This window comes from Orycteropus afer, unplaced genomic scaffold (genome assembly GCF_000298275.1).
Source record: "Orycteropus afer afer isolate SDZICR_OR568_19922 unplaced genomic scaffold, OryAfe1.0 scaffold00339, whole genome shotgun sequence".
Lineage (NCBI taxonomy): Eukaryota > Metazoa > Chordata > Mammalia > Tubulidentata > Orycteropodidae > Orycteropus > Orycteropus afer.
This window is the reverse complement of record NW_006921926.1, coordinates 1,993,289-2,014,598: the sequence shown is the minus strand read 5'-3', so window position 1 is coordinate 2,014,598 and position 21,310 is coordinate 1,993,289. Positions and strand designations below refer to the sequence as shown.

The 21,310-nt window shown below is 37.2% G+C and overlaps 1 protein-coding gene across 1 annotated transcript in view; it reads right to left on the bottom strand.

The window, feature by feature from the left end:
- Positions 1 to 21,310, bottom strand: part of TBC1D15 (TBC1 domain family member 15) — a 65,526-nt gene that overhangs the window by 25,587 nt on the left and 18,629 nt on the right. Inside the window, exons 5-9 of the mRNA XM_007952464.2 lie at positions 15,426 to 15,528; positions 14,063 to 14,260; positions 12,466 to 12,594; positions 11,816 to 11,919; positions 10,221 to 10,315 (exon numbers count right to left, since the gene is read on the bottom strand). Coding sequence (XP_007950655.2) covers positions 10,221 to 10,315; positions 11,816 to 11,919; positions 12,466 to 12,594; positions 14,063 to 14,260; positions 15,426 to 15,528 — 629 coding nt within the window. The remainder of the gene's footprint in view (positions 1 to 10,220; positions 10,316 to 11,815; positions 11,920 to 12,465; positions 12,595 to 14,062; positions 14,261 to 15,425; positions 15,529 to 21,310) is intronic.

Genomic DNA, 21,310 nt, shown 5'->3' with positions numbered 1-21,310 from the left:
AAATTCTAGAGATAAGTCCCTTGTCAGATATGTTATTACCAAATATTTTTTCCCAATCTGTAGGTTCTCTTTTGACTCTTTTGGAGAAATCTTTTGAAGCACATAAAAATTTAATTTTTAGAAGGTCCCAATCATCTGGCTTCTCTTCTGCTGTTGGTGCATTTTGAATTATGCTTGATAGTCTATTTTTACCATATATTAGGGCCCAAGGTTTTCTTTTTTTAAATGCCCTAGGCCACTCCTCAGAAGGAAGGTTGGGCAATCCTACTTCCGTAGTGATACCGCTTCGGAAACCCAAGGAGGGGTCACTATGAGTCAGGGCCAACTCAACGGCACATAACAACAACAACAACCTCAAGTGGGCCCTTAATGGTGTCTGGCAATCATGCTGTATTTCCCTCATCCATTCCCTTTCTTTATTCATGTAACTATCTTACATCTTCTCTCTCCTCAAGCTTCCAGAATGCCCTCCTACTCTAGCTCTCAGATGAGCATCTTGCTTCCTACTTCACTGAGAAAAAGGCAGTCATCCAAAGAGAATGTCCACAGGTCACCATTACATAACTGTAGCTACATAACTACACTAGCTACATAACTGTATCTGTACCTAGTCTCCCTTCTCTCCTACCACTATACATGAACTTCCATCTTGGCTGAGACCAACCCTCCCTGTGAGTGAGATCTACCCTCACTTGGCTACCAAGTATTTCGCTCCAGTAGTTCTTATTTCCTCTCCAGTTTCATCAAACTATTCTCTCTACTAGATCATTAACATTCAACCATATTGGTTTCTCTCATTATTGTTGTTGTTAGGTGCCGTTGAGTTGTTTCCGACTCATAGCGACCCCATGCATAACAGAACAAAACACTGCCCAATCCTGCGCCAGCTCCACGATCCCTGCTAAACTTGAGCCCATCATCGCAGCCACTGTGTCAATCCATCTTGTTGAAGGCCTCCCCCTCTTTCCTCGAGCCTCTACCATACCAAGCATGACATTCTTCTCTAAGGAATGGTCCCTTCTGACAACATGACCAAAATAGGTGAGAAGAAGTCTGGCCATTCTTGCTTCCAAGGAGCATTTCAGGTGCACTTTCTCCAGGACAGATCTGTTCCATGGTACTTTCAGCATTCTTCGCCACAACTCAAAAGCATCAACTCTTCTTCGGTCTTCCTTATTCATTGTCCAGCTCTCACATGCATACGAGACAATTGGAAATATCATGGCTTGTGTCAGGCGCACCTGAGTCCTCAAGGAGACATCCTTGCTCCTCAGCACTTGAAACAGTTCCTTCGCAGTTGACTTTCCCAGTGTCTAATGTCCTGACTGCTGCTTCCATTGGCATTGATTGTAGAACCAAGCAACATGAATTCTTTGACAACCTCAATCTTCTCTCCATTTATTGTGATGCTGCTCATTGGTCCAGTTGTGAGGATTTTTGTTTTCTTTATATTGAGATGTAATCCATACTGCAGACTGTATTCTTCGACCTTCATCAGTAAGTGCCTCAAGTCATCCTCACTTGCAGCAAGCAAAGTTGTATCGTCTGCATATCTCAGGTTGTTAATGATTCTTCCTCCAATCCTGATGCCATGTTTTTCTTCATATAGTCCAGCTTCTCGGATTATTTCCTCAGCAGATAGATTGAATAAGTATGGGGAAAGGATACAACCCTGACGCACTCCCTTCCTGATTTTAAACCATGCAGTGTCCCCTTGTTCCGTTCGTACGACAGCCTCCTGGTCACGGTACAGGTTCCTCATGAGTACAATCAAATGCTTGGGAATGCCCATTCTTCTCAATGTTATCCATAATTTGTCATTATCCACACAATCAAATGCTTTTGCATAGTCAATGAAACAGTTTCATTATTATTAGAGAAACTTTATATTATTTTTTTCATTAGAGAAATTTTCCTTAACCCTACTTTGCTCTCATTTCTCTCCAACCTTCCAGAGCAAATATCCTTGAACAAACTGTATATTCTGTCTCCCAAGTCCTCTCTTCCTATTTCCTCTTGAACCTACTTTAATCAGGTTGTCATTTAATTTGAAGACATTACACTCTGTTTTTCCTCCTTTCCCCTCCTTCTCCTTCTTAGCCTCCTTTGTTGGTTTTTCTTCATTTTTCCTTGGACCTATTCTTTATAACTGTATTCACTCCTTGGACAATTTCATCTAGTCTTTAGTTCATAGTTTCATCTAGACTCATACTATTTACATGCTAATAGTAGTCCCTGCCCTCCCCTGAATGCCTGTGTTCTGTTATCTGTCTCCTACTCTACATACTTCTTGTGAACATCCAACACACATCTCAAACTTAACATGTTTAAAACTGAGTTCCAAATATTCCCTTCCAAAATTGTTTTTCTCATAGTCTTTTCCCTCTTTAGAACAGTAACTATATTCTTCCAGTTTTTCAGCCTAAAAGTCTTAAGAGTCATCCTTGAGTCTTTGCTTCTCTCATGTGACACTGAGTCATCAGTTAATCCTCCAAAATACACATAGAAACCAGCCATCAGCTCTTGCACTGACTCACTCTACCTCCAACCCTGACTCACTCCATCCAGCACCCTGGCTTCCTTGCTCTTCTTCAAACATGCTGAGGTCCTGAGGCAGAAACATGCCAACCTTGTCCTTTGCCCAGAACGCCCTTCACCCAAAAGTTGAATGTCACACTTCTTTCATTTCTATTCAAATCTTAACCACTAAATCACTACTTCCTGGGTCAAGCAGCCTTGTCTCTCATCTGAATTATGGCAACAGCCTCAAATGGTCTTTCTACATCTCACCTTTTTCCCCTACAGCTATTCTTTAGATGGCAGCTAGAGTGACTATTCAAACTTGCCTGATATTTACTCAAAATCCTCCAATGGCTTCCATCTCACTCAGATAAAAGCCCACATCTTTACAATGACATATAAGGCTCAATGAGATCTGTACCTATCCCTCCACCAATGTTTCCTCTCTGATCTCATCAGCTCCTATACTCTACCCCAACTTACTCCACTATAGTCACACTCACTTCCCTGATGTACTTCTAACATGCAAAGGTCCTGAGGTGGAAACATGTCTAGCACATGCTGTTCCTTTCACCATGGAATATCTTTTACCCAGATATCTACGTAACTCATTTTCTCCCCTTTTCAAGTCTCTACTCAAATATCATTTTCTCAATAAAAGCCTCTCCTGGTCATCCAAGTTAAAAATGCAACACTACACACAAGCTTCCTAACTCCCTTCTCTACCTTACTATTCTATTCAGCAATTTTGACTAATAATCATAGGTTATTTATTTTGTTTATTGTCTGTTCTTCCCCACAGGAATGAAATTTCTATGAGAAATTATGCCCATGTTGTTCCCTGATGAATCCTCAATTACTAGAAGAGAGTCTAGTATATAAAAGGCAACCAGTAAATATTTATTAAATGAATCAATCTTTAAAATAATTAACGTGACTTTCAAAAGGCTCTCCTAGAACCACTGCTCTACAGACTGGGATTCCTGGGCCTTCTTATCTATCTATCTCTATTTTTCCCCCTAGGTGATGCCATCTTTTTCCATGAACATTTATCTCGATTACACCTAAATTTATATCTCCTGTACAGATCACTCCAGGCTACTGAATGACTACTTAACATTCCTTTTGTATAAATCACCTTAAGGTGTCTATTTCCAACATCTATTTCTATTTTCACCATTCCCCACTCTTCTCATCTCAAAAGTGGTACCACCAACTGGCAATTTCTCAAGTCAAGAAACTGAGTTGAATCCTTGATTCATCTCTTCCTTTCCTCTTTCCCATCTCACATATAAATACATCAGCAAGTTTTGTCATTTCTGTCATCAAAATAAAATCTGAATCCATCTACTCCTCTTCAGCTCCACGACTACCATTTCTTGCTTGGACTCCTTCCAACACCCTAATTGGTCTCTTCCTGTTCCTAGTCTTACCTTGATTCAATCTGTTTTCCACCTAACAGCTAAATAATCTTAACATATAATATGCCCTTACTTAAAATGCCCCATAGTTTCTCATCACTCTTAAAAGTAAAATAAAAAAAGCCAACACAAAACCCACAAGACCTAAACACAGCTTATCTTCAAAGGTTTTGTCTTAAATAAGTATGAATTTATAACCACCTCCCCCACTGCCAAAAAATGTTTTGGAAAAATGTCTTACAGAAAAAGAATATTTTAAAATTAACTTATTATATATTTCTGTTGGTAGAAAGCATTGTATAGGTGAAAGGATACTTAATTAAGAATTACATTTGAGTATGAATGAGTCTGGGCTATGGTATTAACTAGACAGATGACCTAAGACAATTTATTAAACATTCCTGGGCTTCAGCTTATTATCTAAAAATTAACAGAAAAAAATAAGGCTCAATTCAAATTGTATTATAGAGATTAAAACATATAAATTTTTCCTCCAATCTCCTGAAAAGAGTGAGAATAGGACATGGGAAAGGTTGAGAAGGTATGAGGCATCACCATGTTTGCTTGACGCAAAGAGAAGGGGGGACAGCATGTGGAAGATTAGGTATAAAATGCTGGAATAGCTGAGCTCTTGAGATACTTTCCAGTTCAATGTCCAGACAGGAAACAAAAACTCATGTCCATTATCATTTCTCTACTGACACTAAAAATATCAAGGGAATTCATTTGGTACTTCAGGTAACTCTAAGCCTTAGGACCCTTAACCTTTTAAGCCAGAGGAAATGCAGAGTTTATTCTGGTGTATTTTTTTCAGAAAAATAAAATTTTTAATCAAATGTACTATTACCAAACAGATCTCAGCATTTGTCTCCACATATGCAAAAGCTACCAAATCCATCTGTTACATGCTGGGTTTTTCAAACACAACTTAGAAATTTCTTTCTTCTATGAGAGGGGGTTGGTAGCAAGAGTGGTGGTGGTGGTAGTACATCCCTCTGTCTTTACTTTTGAAGGTAAAGATACACAAATCCAAGCATAACATAAGAATTTCAAAAATAAATTACTGCTCTTCAGAAACCAGATGATTGGGACCTTCTAAAAATTAAATTTTTATGTGCTCCAAAGACCTCCAAAAGAGTCAAAAGAGAACCTACAGATTGGGAAAAAATATTTGGTAATGACATATCTGACAAGGGACTTACCTCTAGAATTCATAGAAAACTCCAACACCTCAATAACAAAAAGACAAACAATCCAATTAAAAACTGGGCAGAAGACAAGAATAGACACTTCACCAAGGAGGATATTCAAGCAGCCAACAAACATATGAAGAAATGCTCACGATCACTAGCTATATTAGAGAGATGCAAATCAAAACACGAGATACCAACTTGCTCCAGCAGTAGTTGTAAAGTTCAATGAGACAGAAAATAACAAATGTTGGGGAGGATGTGGAGAGATTGGGACTCTCATACACTGCTGGTGGGACTGTAAAATGGTACAACCATTGTGGAAAGCAGCATGGTGATTCCTTCAAAAGTTAGAACTAGAAATACCATTTGACCCAGCCATTCCTTTACTAGGTATATATCCTAAAGAAGTGAGAGCCATGACAAGAACAGACATATGCACAACCATGTTCATCGCAGCACTATTTACAATAGCCAAAAGATGGAAACAACCTAAGTGTCCATCAACTAAGGAATAGATATCCAAACTATGGGACATACACACAATGGAATACTATGCAACCCTAAGAATAATGTAGAATCTGCAAAACACCACATAACATGGATGAAATTGGAGGACATTATCCTGAGTGAATTAAGTCAATCACTAAAGGACTAATATTGTATTATTCCATTATTGTAATAGTCAAGGAAAGGTTTATCTATGGAAGGATATTTTCTTTGTTGGTTACCAGGGGTGGGAGGGGAGGGGAGAGAATACTGTTAGATAGAGATAAGTATGGATTTGGGTGAAGAGAAGGGTAATGTACCAAATGTGAGTGATCAATATAGTGGCACTGAGGAAGAGAAAGACATAGAGAGGTACATGGGAAGTACAGACAACAAATATGAACCCTTTTGCACATATAGTACAGTGTGGTCAGTAAAGGCAAACATGGGTATACGGGTGGATGGATGGGTGGGCAGGCTGAACTATTAGGTATGTCTATGAAGTGGGGTGTGTACCCAAGAACATGTAGAGGGTTGGCAGACAGTGGTCCTATAACTTTATGTGTGTGATCTGAATTCCCAGGTGTATAGTGGAGCTGACAAGGGGCAAGGTGTAGTCACTGCTTGGTCACAGCCAGCTACCCAGAGGGACCGAGTAGTTGAACCTGTGGGCATGGGACAATAGTCACAGAGAACATCAAGCTCAATCAGCATAACATACTACACAAAACATTGTTCCACCTCCTACTCTGGCGAGTAGCTACTGGGATCTTAAAAGCTTGCAAACTGCCATCTAGATGCAACGATGGGTCTCTCCTCATCCAGAGCCAAGAAGAATGAAGAAAACCAAAATTCATGGAAACAATTAGTTCTAGCGACTGGTACACCATTTGATCTGCAGCCTATATGACTATGAGACCAGAAGAACTAGATGGTGCCTGGCTAATACTGTCAACCACTTGGAAGAGGATCTATGTAGGAGATCCTGGATAGACAGGGAGGACAAAGTGGAACAAAACTCAAAATCATTTGGAGGAAAAAAAAAAAAAGGGAGGGTGACCAGGTTTGCTCGCCCAATAGAGCCTGGTGGAACCACTGAGACTATGGCCCCTAGCTGCCCTTCCAGTTTGGAATTGAACGCATGCCTGTGGCTTCCAGCCAAACAATACACAGGCATATGAGTTGAACATTTACCTGAGGTAGATACACTCCTTGGAGAGAAGAATCATGGGAGAAAGAAGGGCTGCTTATGCACAGGGAGACAGCTCAGGGGGCAGGAGTGCATGGAGGGATGGACACAGAGAAGAGGTAACTATCGGGAGGAAGTGGGAGGGGAGATGGTGCATTGTGGTAAATTGTGGTCTATGTCATGAGACAAAGTGTATGTGAACTGGTTATGGAAAGTGTATTTGCTCTGTAAATTTTCATCCAAATCACAATAAAAAGAAAAAATAAATAAATCACTGCTCTTCAAAGCTATCCTAAACCTGAAATCTTATGTTGTTGTTATGTGCCATAGAGTCAGACCCAACTTATTAACGACCCCTCCTTAGGTTTCTGAGGCGGTATCACTATGGAAGTAGATTGCTCAACCTTCCTTCTGAGCAGTGGCTGGTGGGTTTGAACCACCAGCCTTCTGGTTAGCACTCAAGTGCCTTAGGCACCTATGCTACCAGAGCTCCTACAGAGGCAATGTAATAAGATAATGAAGAACACTGAAACTGGGTTCTATACTCATTAACTATGTGACCTTGGATAAGCCATTCATGTCCTTAATGCTTCCATTTTCTCATCCATAAAATAGAAATTATATTCAGGATATTAAGTAATTAGGCAGAAAGAAATACTTATACTGAATCTATTTTAGGGAGTTATAAGATTATGTGGAGTACATGTTACATAGCAAGGGCTAGCTTGTATTTTTTTCCTACTACTACAAATATATCTACTTTGACTAAGATTATCTCTTCAACTTACTCTGCTATATTCCTATAATCATCCCTCTTGTTACCAGGAAGAAAACTGAGGTATAGCCTTAAAACATACTTTTCTTCAAATTGAGACATTCACTGAGTTAACACAAACTATTCAACAAAATAGATTTGTGTACAAACAATCCATAAGGAAAAAGCAACCTGCATGGAGCTCTGCATGAAGTAACTTTTCAATTCATTTACTAAGCCAAGTTGTCCCTCTAAAGGGACCACATCACCATGCGAATTACTTCAACTATTTTCAGGCACTTGTTGAATCCTCCTTTTAGATGTTAAGCATTTTCTGAAGTTAAAAAAAGGGCAAATTTTTTAAAGTGGAATTTTTATTTAAAAAAAAAAAAAAAAACTGTTCTAAACTCTAAGTTTATTAAGAGTACCCATGTTGGATGATAGTATCTTATTTTTGTATATAATTTTTCATTATTTCACTTGAGGAAAGTATTAAAGGAAATGGGAAAATTGAAGTTTAAAGGAGTTAAATAATTTGTCCAAGGACACAAGGTAAGATGTAGAACACAGATTGAAATCTAATTCCTTCTGGGTAACAAGCCTAGTTATCTTGGCACTGCACTATTCTCCTGTTGTATTAGTGCAAAATTACCACCTGATTCCTATTTGGATTCATGAGGCACATACACTCTGAATCCAAAAAGAAAACCAAACTAACTTTTTCTACTTTTCTCATTCACAGAGAAGTTATCAGCAGAATTCTCAATATTCAAAGTTCATAAATGTTGCGATTCCTAAAAGTAGTGCAGTACCCTACAGCACTAGCTTCATGTATAGATAAGGGCACATTCTGAAGAATAATATGACAATAATAAAAAATCATGTAATTATATAATAAAAATAGTGTGATTATTATCCTTCCTTTCAATAATTTATTAACTTGGTTTTTTTGGTAAAAGCCTGAAAACCCAGAAGTATTTGGAAATAAGTCTAATGCTTCTACAATAAATTTCTATCAAACCAATTAAAATACATTAAGCATCTCTTTGTTAGGGATGGTTGATCATCTGAATTATCTAAGATACACTGATGACACCAAGTGAATAGTTATTCTATTTTCAAATATTGATAACAATTTACTATCTATCTAGGTTGGGCATTCCTACTTCTGTAGAGATACTGCCTCGGAAACCCAAGGAGGGGTCGCTATGAGTCAGGGCCGACTCGATGGCAAATAACAACAACAACAACATCTATCTAGAATCATCTTATTTTAATTAAAAATTTAAATATATGTATGTTTAAGGTGGGAGCTCTGGTAGCGTAGTGCCTAAGGCACTTGACTGCTAACCAGAAGGCTGGCGGTTCAAACCCACCAGCCACTCCTTGGAAGGAAGGTTGGGCAATCGACTTCCATAGAGCTAATACCTTGGAAACCCAAGGAGGGGTTGTTATGAGTCGAATCAACTCGAAGGCAGTGAGTTTGGTTTGGTTTGGATGTTTAAGGTATGTTGTTGTTGTTGTTGTTATGTGCCGTCGAGTCGGCCCTGACTCATAGCGACCCCTCCTTGGGTTTCCGAGGCAGTATCACTACGGAAGTAGGATTGCCCAACCTTCCTTCCGAGGAGTGGCTGGTGGGTTTGAACCGCCAGCCTTCTGGTTAGCAGTCAAGTGCTTTTAGCCACTATGCTACCAGAGTTTAAGGTATAGAGGGACATAAACCAAAGTCTATTATCCTAGTTATTTCTGGAAACCCATTTTTATTTTCTTTTTGCTTATCTAGAGTTTCTTATTTTTCTATAATAAACCAACTGCATTTATAATGAGGTAAAAGTAAGTATTATAAAATAAATTCTACAAGCAAATAAAGTTAAAACATTTTTATATTTAATTTTTGGAACTGCAAATTAAATATACAAAGACTTTAAAGACACTGATTGAATTTACATTCTTATCAGAAGAGAAAAAACTAAGAACATTAAACACACATTCCAATGAATTTTCCAATTCTGATTTCTCTTTTGAGTACAAACACTGTAGCATTTATCTTCACTTCTATTATATTATTGTGCCAAACCAGTCCAAGGAAATCTAAGCTTCCCTTTCCTAGTCATTTCAGAGCCTAGTTGCAAGCAGCTATTTCTCTCACCCCCCCCAATCAGCAGGGGCTAGGTCAGTGGGCCCCAGACCCGTGTGTTTCTTAGGTCCCATAATCTGTTAAAACAGCTCACAACAACTGCAGGAGAAGGACAGTCTTTAATCTAGGAGGAAAAAGGATACAAACACTATGGCAGGAAGTGGGGACCACAAGGGTTTCCTCTAAGAACTTCCATGTCCCTAGGTGACAGGTGATACACTGCCCAGATGTTTGGTTTCTCCACCCAGGAAACGCTAATGAACCTCTGTCTTCTAAGGCCTTTTAATGGCTTCACATAGCCAAGACACATGACATCATGCCTCCTGAGGCTTAGTCAACACTGGACTCTCAGGTGACCCCCCTTGGTCTGGTTGGGATCCTACTTATTGGCCTCAAGTACAACCCTACTCTCACGAACCAGGACCAAAGGCATATTGTTTACTGCAAAGGGGTTCGACACTTCATACTTATCAAGAAGACTTAAAAGTAAATCCCTTCAAATTTTTAAGAAAAAAATTACCAATAAGACTTCGATAATCTCTTAACCTTGAATTTCTCTTCTCTTGTTCCTCACTGATAGATTTCCACTGTAGCTTCATCCTAAAGTATTCATCACTAAAGAAGAAAACAATTTTACATTAAAAAAAAACAAACAACTATTTGAACACTTTATTTTTAACTGTGTTTTCTATAAGCAATATATGAAAATCATTTTGCCAGTGGCAGGATGTGAATATAAAACCATGGTAATAAAGTACTGACTTATGATAATGAGTGAAGACAAAGGATAACAAAGGAAAAATAAAATCTTATGCATGTCACAGTTTATACGTCATTTACTTCAATTCTTAAAATCATACCTAAAATTATTCTCGTCATTAAATATCTTAACCACCAAAGTTTTCTGATATGTTAGAGCAACCTAAAACTTGACTAAAATGGCTGATCCAGTCTGGATCTGACTCCGTTGTTTCTACTTCTGCTTTCTACTGATTCATGACCTTTTGACACTGTGGTGGGAAATTTTAAAAACATAATGGTGAACAAACTGATTGAAAGTTTATGAGGAGAAAATGCCCCAGGAAACTTGTCAAGTAAATAATCTCGGAAAACATGTCAGAAAAGCAAATAGATAAAGTTAAGAGAGATATGTTAAAAATAAATGTCTCATGATTGTTTTGTGACTATGAGGTAAATGTCAATCAGTCAGAACATTTTCTTAAAAGTTCCTGATATTTCTACATAAAAACCTTTCCTCCCTACCTCCATTCTAGAAAACACTGTATTTTCACTTTATGCTATCCAGTTTGAACTGCTATTCCTCAATAACTCTTTGCTTTAGCCTTAACAGAGCTCCAGATTCTGTTCATCAACACTGAATAAACACAAATGTTTTTTAAAATATAATATAAGAGTTCCTGCTTTCCAATCAGTATACTGTAAAAACTTATTAATGTGAAAATGGGTTAGAGGGACTAATAAACATGGTGAAAAAAGAAAGGATTCTCAGAGTATGTGAGTGTGCACAAAATGGTTGAGAATGGCTTTAAAGCAAAGGCTAGCCTGATTTAACTGGGAACAAGAACTATACCTGGAAAGTTGGTCTGTGTTTCTTTTCTTTTCAAGTCTGAGAAATAACTTAAATTTCTTTTCTTCCAAAGAAACAATGAAGAACTAGTTTATATTATAAGAGCACCAAGGAAATAATTTTAAAGTAATTAAGCTAAACAATAAATTCACTTCTAATGAGCTATTTTTATAATTTTATAAACTGTAAGAATGAATCAAGATGAATTAGATGTATTTAAAAATCTATGTCTAAATAGTTATCTTTAAAGCATGAAAAAGGCTTGTACAAAAAATTAAAATATTTTCCAACCTTTTTCACACATAACATGAGGTCCTTCTAATAAGTATTTCTGGTTTGAAATAAGTACAGTGCTCGTAATTTTTTAAGTTAAAAAGAATAAAATAAAATTGTTTTCTCATCTTCTAAATTTCTCAAAATTGTTTTCCTAGTCTATCCCAAATCCTTATCTAGAAATTCCATACTAATTTGTATGGATGAGTTATCAGAATTTCTTTGATGAACACACTATAAAAACCTTTACTTACGTTTTTTGTTTTTGTAACTGAGTTCTTTCCTCCTTGGTACTATTCCAAGGAAAATAGCCCAGAAGAAACTTCCAGGCTTGCTTTCTCAATGCATGACTAAGCCCCTAATAAAGAAAATATTAAACACATTAGTAAAAAAGAACGCAGTATTTTAAGTTCATAAAACTTGCATGTGAATCAACAGGAATATTAGTATTTAACAGGTAGTTTTATACATAAGCAATAGTTTAATTCAGTGAATACTATCTTGTTATTGACTTTTAGATTCTGAAAATGTCAGCATCCGCCAAGACTCTTAAAAATGCAGAGTACATAACAGACAGTATAAACAATAGGGCTGGTTAATCTTTCTAGTCCAATCTTACTGAATAAGGCAACCACCACTGGGGTACAAGCATCCTTTTTACATAACTCATAGAACTTCAGGTAAGGAAGACTATCTTTCCCTGCATCTAAGGACATCCCCATCCCACCCCACCCCACCCCACTGCACTCCTGACTGCTCCCAGGGACCTCATAAGTACCTCACCCAACCCAGGGATTTTAAGGCATCATCCATCAAAGAAACAGAGTTCATTCCCACCCTTAAAAAAAGAAAAAGGAAGAAAACCATGAGTATTAGCAGTTTATATACAATCCATTTAAATTACCCCTCTAAATATCATCTGCTTCATGTTATCTACATTTAAAATTCTTCCTTCGGAGTCAATGTTCTTAGCCCATTCCTCAAGTGATAATGGCTCTCTCCTTTGAATAAGAGGTCGCTCTCCCAAATCAATCTAAAACAAGATAAGCAATGAGTACACTTTTAATATGTCATATGATATCAAGGCATATCGAAATTAAATCTAAAATTCTCTTCCTCAGATATGAGTTCTATCACTTTTAACATATTCCCTCGTTTTCCAATGTTGAGTTTATAAACTATAATAGTTAGCCCATTACATCCATTTTCTTTCCTCTAAATACACAAATAACTGGGTTATAAATTCAGACATAGGAAATCCCACAGATGAAAACATTTGTCATTTAAAAAAAAATGTTGTTATTTTGAGTTTCAATTCTGTAAGTGCAGAACATTCAACATACAAAATCTATGAACAGTCCCTTCAAACTAAATGGTATGCTATATTATTTAAAAAAAAGGGGGGGGGGAGAATATATAATTATTCCATTAATCATATTCTAAAATTAGCTTTTCTTCCAAATTAAAATTTGTAGTTCTTAGAATTGATTCATGATCCATTAGCTCCACTTGGCATTTTCTATAATTTCTGATTCAATTAACAGATCTGAATAATTAAAAAATACCATTTGCAAGATAAGTCTTTTAATTAAGTATTACAATTTAGATACTTTTATTTTTCTAACTATGTGCAAGCCTAGAATTGTAGCAAATTGAAGTCTTGTTGCGCATATATAAAGATTTGCCATAGTTCAGGACCAAAACCCATCTTACTCAAGAGAACATTACAGTAGTGTTCTGACCAGCTGCCTCAGTGCCTAATGAGAAAACATGCAGATCAGGAACAGAACCAGAGGCAATAGGCAAGGCTCATTATTCACTGACTGCTATGCACTTACGAAACAGTTCATTATTATCAAAAAGTAATCAAAGATATTAGTAGTTACCAGAGGTGGTGGGGGAGAAGGAATCATTGTTTAGAAAGCAGAGAGTTTTTGTTTATGGTGTTGGGAAAATTTGGCATCAATTATGGGCAATGCTTGCACATGATTAATGTAATTGAAATTAAACTATATACCTGAAAAATGGTGAATTAGCAAACACTGTGTTAGGAGCTCTGGTAGCATAGTGACTAAGGCACTTGACTGCTAACCAGAAGGCTGGCGGCTCAAACCCATCAGCCACTCCTCGGAAGGAAGACTGGGCAATCTACTTCCATAGTAATACCACCTTGGAAACCCAAGGAGGGGTTGCTATGAATCGGGTACCACTTGACGGCACATAACAACAACAACAGTGTTAGATATAGTTTTCCAACAACAAAAAAAAGAAATCAGAGATCCAACAGAGATGAACAGGAAAGAAGTATAAATAATCAATAGAGAAAAAAATCAAGAATTTGGTGACAGGACATGCATTAGTTGTAAGAGATATTAGTGAAAAAGTTAAAAAAGGATTATAGAGAAAAGGCAGGTATCAGCAAAACTGAGTTTGTATTTCTATAGCATTCTGTACACTTTTTGAAAGCACTTCTGTTAAAAGCGTTAAGTGTTACCACTCACTCTTGTGATGACTTCAAATCCTGGTTCTTCTTGTTGATTTATCTTTAGACCTGGAATAGCATCACTAAGAAAATCCGCCATTTCTGAAGGTGGTCGTTGGTGAGTAGAAGGATCGCTGCCTCTCAAACTATCAAAAATGTAGTTTGTGACCTTTGAAAATCCTACCATAGTTGCTGTATATGGATCCTTTTTAATTTTCTATGTAACAGGGAGAAAGGTTAACATTATTAATTCAAATAAAGAATGAAAATACCTTGTGATGGTCAAAAGGGACGAAGGGGGAAAATCAGATCTACAACAGAGAGATCTAAGATTATCTTCAAATCTTTTTTTCTCAGAAGGAAAATTTAAATTTCTAAGTCAACCTTTTCATTTGGGTTAAGCCAGTATAATAAATGACAAGTCAATGTTATTGATTAAATTTCAGATAAACAAATGATTTGCAGGCTTCATTCAATCTGCATACATCAGAAATATGCAGTGCTTACTTTCCAGTGATGAATGGCCCACAACAGCTTTCTTCTGTCTAGCAGTCCTGCCTTCACAAAAAAAAAAAAGTGTTTCTTGAAGTGTGCACTACCACACTAATCTAACACAAAATATTTGATAGCTAAATTCCAAAATTCATAATGTTTAAGTAGGAGATAACATCTGAATTTAATTACTTTAATAATTACAAACAAAATAATTTGTTCTGGGACAGTGCTCTACTGGAAAACAGCAAAAGTTTTTCTACTACTAAGTCCCAGAGTTACTTCCCAGGTGCAAACTGCCTGCTCAGTCATATTTAGCAAAAAGTTCTACTTATTTAAAGTCTATCTTTAAAAGGATTGTTTTCACACAAAAAAAATAGTTCTCTTCATTTTCATTTTAAGTCATTTTTAGCTCTCTTGTCCTCCCTTCTAAAATGTTCTCTATCTTGTTAACAAACTTCTGTCTTCAAAACCAAGAAGAGTGCACTTAGGACATAATTTGCACTCAAACATCTGTTGAATGAGTAAGTGAATAAATGAATGAATACCTCTCGTTAGTTTACCTAAACTGACTGTTAATGAATTCAAAGTGGCTTACTCAGTGACTTCATCTAAACCTAAATAAAAGCTATTAAGACAATAAAAGTCTCCTGATGTCCAGTTTCAGTATTATGATAAATTATGTTGTAAGAGTAACTAAGAAACAAGGAAGCTCTATATCTTATAACTAATATGGGATATTATTTCTAAAAAAGCAAAGACTGGTTCCATAAGTTTACACACACCCACATATACAACCGTGTGTACTCTAGGAAGATGAGAGGTAGAAGACATATACAACAATGGAGTCAGACTAACATATTAATGCAGGATAGATTTCAGAAACATACTTGTATTAAACCATAGCCGGGTTCATCAAGAAGATTTTCAAAAGACTGTGAAAGACTCTTATTCTGACAATTCACAAGAAGTGTCCTTTTATCCTGTGGAGAGCTGCAATAAAATGAAGGGATTTGTAGAAAATACTATAATACTGCATCACTTACTACCTGAATAAATAACTAATGCATAGGTTCATAATAAATATCTGTTAAATGTCCAGTTCTAAAATAGCATTAATATTAGCAAATATTTAGTAACTATTTTAAAGAATTTCAAGACCATATGAAACAAAACGAAATTAACAATATAAATTAACAAATGCAAGAGTTGAAGTGTATCTTTATTCTAGGTAAAGCCAACAGTACTCAACTGTAATGAAAAGTAAATTCTCATTTAGAGTTACAGTAGAAAAACCTTACAATACATCTGCCTTTATTATCATAACCAAGACACTTTACGATTTATCGTAAAGTATACAAAATACATTCCATAGGGAAAATATGTCTTATTTTTAAATTGTTCCTAACTTCATTCCACAGCTAGGTCAATATATTGCAAAACAAAAAACAAAAACAAAAAAATACAAGATACAATACCATTAATAAGTTCTAAAGCCCAGATGACATGGGCTGCCCTTGTCCGTGAGGACTGGGCTCTTAAGAGCCTCAGCAAACACCCACTCCCACCATCACCAGGCTAGATCAAGAAAGTAGAGAAGCACTTAGAATATTATGGGACCCCTCCCAATGTAATTTAAAACAAACAAACAAAAAACTCAAGTATATGAGGGAAAAAAAAGTTGTAAAGACCACTACATATGCAAACCATAATTGTAAATACACATATCACTGTGTTTAACACTTAATATACAGCTTTTTAATTCTTGCTTATTAAGCTCTAGAAGAAAGTCTCTCTCTACATTTTCTCAATAACTACAGAATACAATGCCTTCCAAATATGTCTCTACTTTCACATAATCAAATGAACTGTTCTATCTTTTTCTACTAAGCTATCACTCAGTCAATTGTAATAAATTCACAACTTTTCTGTCTTCAAAATAAAAACTGTGTTATTTTCCTGCTATCTCTAGTTTATTATAAATGCTTGAGATAAGAACTTTAATAACAGTTATCTCTTCTCAGTTCTAACATAACAGCATGTAACAGCAATGCTAGAGAGATATGAAATCCAAAACATGATTACAGTCAAAAACAACACTCCTCTTCAGAAACAATAGTAGCTAATAAGACCTTTGGCTTTTTAAAAGGAGCTAAGGTTGAGTCATTTGAAGTAGAAAAAAAATTAATACTTTTCAAAACTTTAAATTTTCACTAAAGATGTTTTTCTGAACTTTTTTTTGTGGGGCTGACATGCAATATAAATACCTATACATTCTCACAAAGCATGTTTGTAATGATAGGTCTAATTTTAAATGAAGCACCAAAATGAAAGTAGCTAATATAGGAATAACTTTTTTCCTAGCATAGTGTTGCTCCTGCTATGGCTATTACCTTTTTCTAACAACAAATCAAGTCAAATTATTCATTTAAAATCCAAATAAAAGAAATGACTATGAAAGTCAAAGCACTGGCTACATGTAGAGGGAGAACAAATATGCAACCTTCCTCTATCTCAGCTCAGCTAATTATTAAAACTTCCAGACCCAAAAACAATGGCCACTAAACTAAAGATGAAAAGAAATGACTGTCCAACCAACCTTCAATGACATTTTTTTTCCCACAGTGGTTAAAGCACTCAGCTGCTATCAAAAAGGCCAGAGGTTTGACCCCACGAGATCTCCATAGGAGAAATACTTGGTAGCTTACATCCATAAATATTTACATATAGCCTTGGAAACACTCAGGAGTAGTTCTACTCTGTCCTGAAGAGTTGCTACCAGTCAGAATCCACTACATAGCAGTGGGTTTGGTTTTGGATTTTTTTTTTTTCAAAAGGAAGCATTTAATTTTTCAATGCCCAATGCTGTATAACTGGGGGTGAGGATACAGAAGGCCGAGGAAGAGGAAAGGGACAAGGAAATTTAGCCTTAGCTTCTTGAAGGTAATGGGGGAAGGGTAGTACACCAGTCAAGGGACAAGTAGAATACTGCTAGGCAATTGTAGCACTCAATGAAAAACAAGGGTTGGCATTCCAGAATATTGTTACATGTTTCCACCTACAGGTTACCATACTGATTTAATCTCTAAATATTATGGATTCAGGGAAGTTGATCTCTCATGCCAACATTCAAGTTTAAGACTTTGAAATTCATTACAATAGTAAGATATAACTTTAAATGAGCACCTGCTAATGGGCTTAAAAGTGCTCTGGTAGCACAGTGCCTAAGACACTTAACTGCTAACCAGAAGGCGGGTGGTTCAAACCAAGGAAGGTTGGGCAATCTACTTCTGTGGTGATATCACCTCAGAAACCCAAGGAGAGGTCGCTATAAGTCAGGTCTGACTTGATGGCACATAACAACAACAACAACAGGCTTAAAAGAAAACTGTGATCTGGTTTCAAAACTATAGAAGCCTTGCAAGCAGCCATCTAGATGCAACAATGGGTCTCTCCTCATCCAGAGCGAAGAAGAATGAAGGAAACCAAAGATGCATGGAAACAATTAGTTCAAGGGACTGGTACACCATGCCATCCTAAGCCTATATGATTATGAGACCAGAAGAACTAGATGGTGCCCAGCTACCACTGTCAACCACTCATTGGCCGAATCTATGTAGGAGATCCTGGATAAAGCGGGAGAACAATGTGAAACAAAACTCAAAAACATTAAAAAAAAAAAAAAGGCACTGGGTTCGCTGATCTGATAGAGCCTGGTGTCTTAGCTGTCCTTCAGGTCTGGAATTGAACCCACTCCTGTAGCTTCCAGCCAAACAAAAGACAGGCATATGAGCTGAAAATTTACATTAGGTAGATACACATCTTGCAGAGATCAATCATGGGAGAATAGAAGGGCTGTGTATGCACAGGGAGACAGCTCGGGAGGCAGGAATGCATGGGAGGGAAGGACACAGGGAAGAGGTAACTATGGGAAGGAAGTGGGAAGAGAGCTGTTGCATTATGGGAAATTGCAGTCAAAGTCATGAGACAAAGTGTATGTGAACTGCTGTATGGAAAATGAATTTGCTCTGTAAACTTTCACCCAAATCACAAAAATTAAAAAAAAAAAAAAATACCTTCAGAAGATAACATAGCTACTGATGCAAGTCACATTGTTTAATTTAGCTAAATCAGAGAAAAAGATCAGTGCCAGTCTGATTCTTACGTATCTTTCAAACTAGTTTTAAACTCAGAAGAAGAAAAGAAGTATGACACTGGCATAGACAGTTGTGGTGCAGTGAATTGTTTGTCATGGCTCTTCTAACCATGGTCTTTGTGACTTCCACCAGGTGAATGGTTAAGACTATGCAAATGTGAGGTGCTTATGGCCTACCAAGGGGATTGGAATGCTTGTTAATAATGTAAATAAGGTGCATGGCTCCCTTGTTGGGGGTGGGACCACCAAAAAAAGGTGTATGGAACCCTAACATAGGGATTGGTCAGTTTTGCCATTTCACTAGGCTTAAAATGAGCTATCTCAGGGGTAAAAAGGAAGGATCTCACTATTATCAAGAAAGAAGAGCCAAAAGCAAAGCATGCCCTTTGCACCCGAGATCCCTGTGCTAAACCTCCTCAGTTCAGGAGCCAGACAGTTGCAACAACAAATTCAATGGGAGATGATGAAAAGCAGCAACAGAGAAATGGTGGCAGTAGAGGCAGAAGACCCAAAAGACCAGCCTAAGACAGAGCAAGAAAACTAAGTGTGTTTAGGCAGGAAGCTTACTGGCAGAGTGAGGTGCCTCTGGGCATTTATCAACAGAGCTAAGAGAGCTTTGCCAAGGAGGGCAGAAGTCAAAGACCTCTTGAGGTGCAGGGACCTCAAGGGCCAGAGAGAGGTGTGTTTGCAGGCACTGATGAGAAGAGGCTGTCTTGATCAAAGAACTATAAACTGAGTTGTTTCTGATCCTGAATTGTAACCTATTACTTCTCTAATAAATCCCATAATCCTGAGTATTGTCTATGAACTCTATGTGGTCAATGCAATGAATTACTGAGGCCAGCAAAGAAATAGAGGATGCTACTTCTGGGAGCAACAGTTGGTATCAGATTTGGTAAAGCAGTTGGAGAGCAGAGACATGTCTGACCTCTGCCTCACAGGAATCAGCTCTGGACTTTGATCTTGATTCTCTTCCTTCCTTGTTAAATTAGACGAGGTCAGATGCTGTCCCAAGCCATTTTTATACCAGTAATCTTTGACCACAAAAGTATGAGTCAGAAAACACCATTTTGCTTGGAGTAACTGCTCTACGGACAGGAAATGAGATCCCTATGGCTAATATCTAGCAGAAGAAAAAATTGGAGCTACTATTTAAGAACTTTAATCTCTTTGAATTTTAACTTAAAAATTTAGAAATTCCCTTTATTTGGATCTTAACTAACAAGAACGAGGAGCTCTGGTAGCGTAGTGCCTAGGGCACTTGACTGCTAACCAGAAGGCTGGCAGTTCAAACCCACCAGCCACTCCTCGGAAGGAAGGCTGGGCAATCTACTTCCGTAGTGATACTACCTTGGAAACCCAAGGAGGGGTCACTGAGTCAGGTCCGACTCGATGGCATATAACAAAACAACAACTACTAACAAGAACAAGGGCCTTTAATTTCTCCTTTAAGAATTTGCTAATGGCTAAGATGCAACTATTGGTCTCTCCCCATCCAGAGCAAAGATGAGTGACAAAAATCAAAGACGTATGGAAACAATTAATCAAAAGGACTAATGGACAATGCAAACCACAGCATTCCAAGACTCTCGAGACCAGAAGCACTAGATGGTTCTTGGCTACCACAGCTGATTGCTCTGAAAAGGATAACAACAGGAGGTCCAAGATACAGTGGGAGAAAAATGTGGAATAAAACTCAGAATAATAAGTAAGACCATGCTTACTGGTCTGACAGAGACTGGTGAAACCTCCAAGATTATCCTGCAAGCCGAGAACTGAACTCACTCCCGTGGCTCAACTTTCAGCCAAACACCAAACAGGCCTATAAGGTGAAAAATAACATCAGGGAGATACACATAACCAACCCTATGAGATCAAAAGGGCAGCATTTTCTCAGGGATAAAGCTCAGAAGACAGGAAGGAATAGGAAAAACGGAAACAGTAACCATAGGGAGGAAGTGGAAAGAGTGCTATTACAATGTGGGGATTGCAATCAATGTTACAGAACAAAATGTGTATAAATTGTTAAATGGAAAACCAATATGCTCTGTAAACTTTCACCTAAATCACAATAAAAATAAAAGAAAAAGAAAAAAATTGCTAATGGGAGATGATATATACAAATCTGGGATTTTTTTTTTTTTTTTTAAATTGGTGACTATATTTAGAGTATCTTTATTCTACTATTTGGACGAGTCATTACTCTCTGGTGAGCTAGATGGCACAAAGTAATACAAAGTAATTTGTGATGTGAAAGAGGATTGGGAATGTTCATTTTCAGCCTAAGGTATGGAAGAGCCTTGGAGATAAAATATTTGATGTACTGCTCTTACACATTTTAGATTTTTGCAGATGCAAAAAGCAAACCCTCCCTACCCTAGTTTCATAGGAAAATACACAAAAGGAGAGGTGGTTGGTGTTACTATAATGACCTTATGAAGGAGTCATTTTAAGTCAGCTATTTGCTCCTTCAAGAAGAACCACTATATCTCTGTTTGATCATAAACTTAATGATAAAGTTCAAGAAAAAAAGAACAAAATGTAGTCAGTCTCCTGATGGTTTTCTCTTTGACTAGGTCACTGAATCTTGCAATTAATCATTTATGCTCACATCTTGTC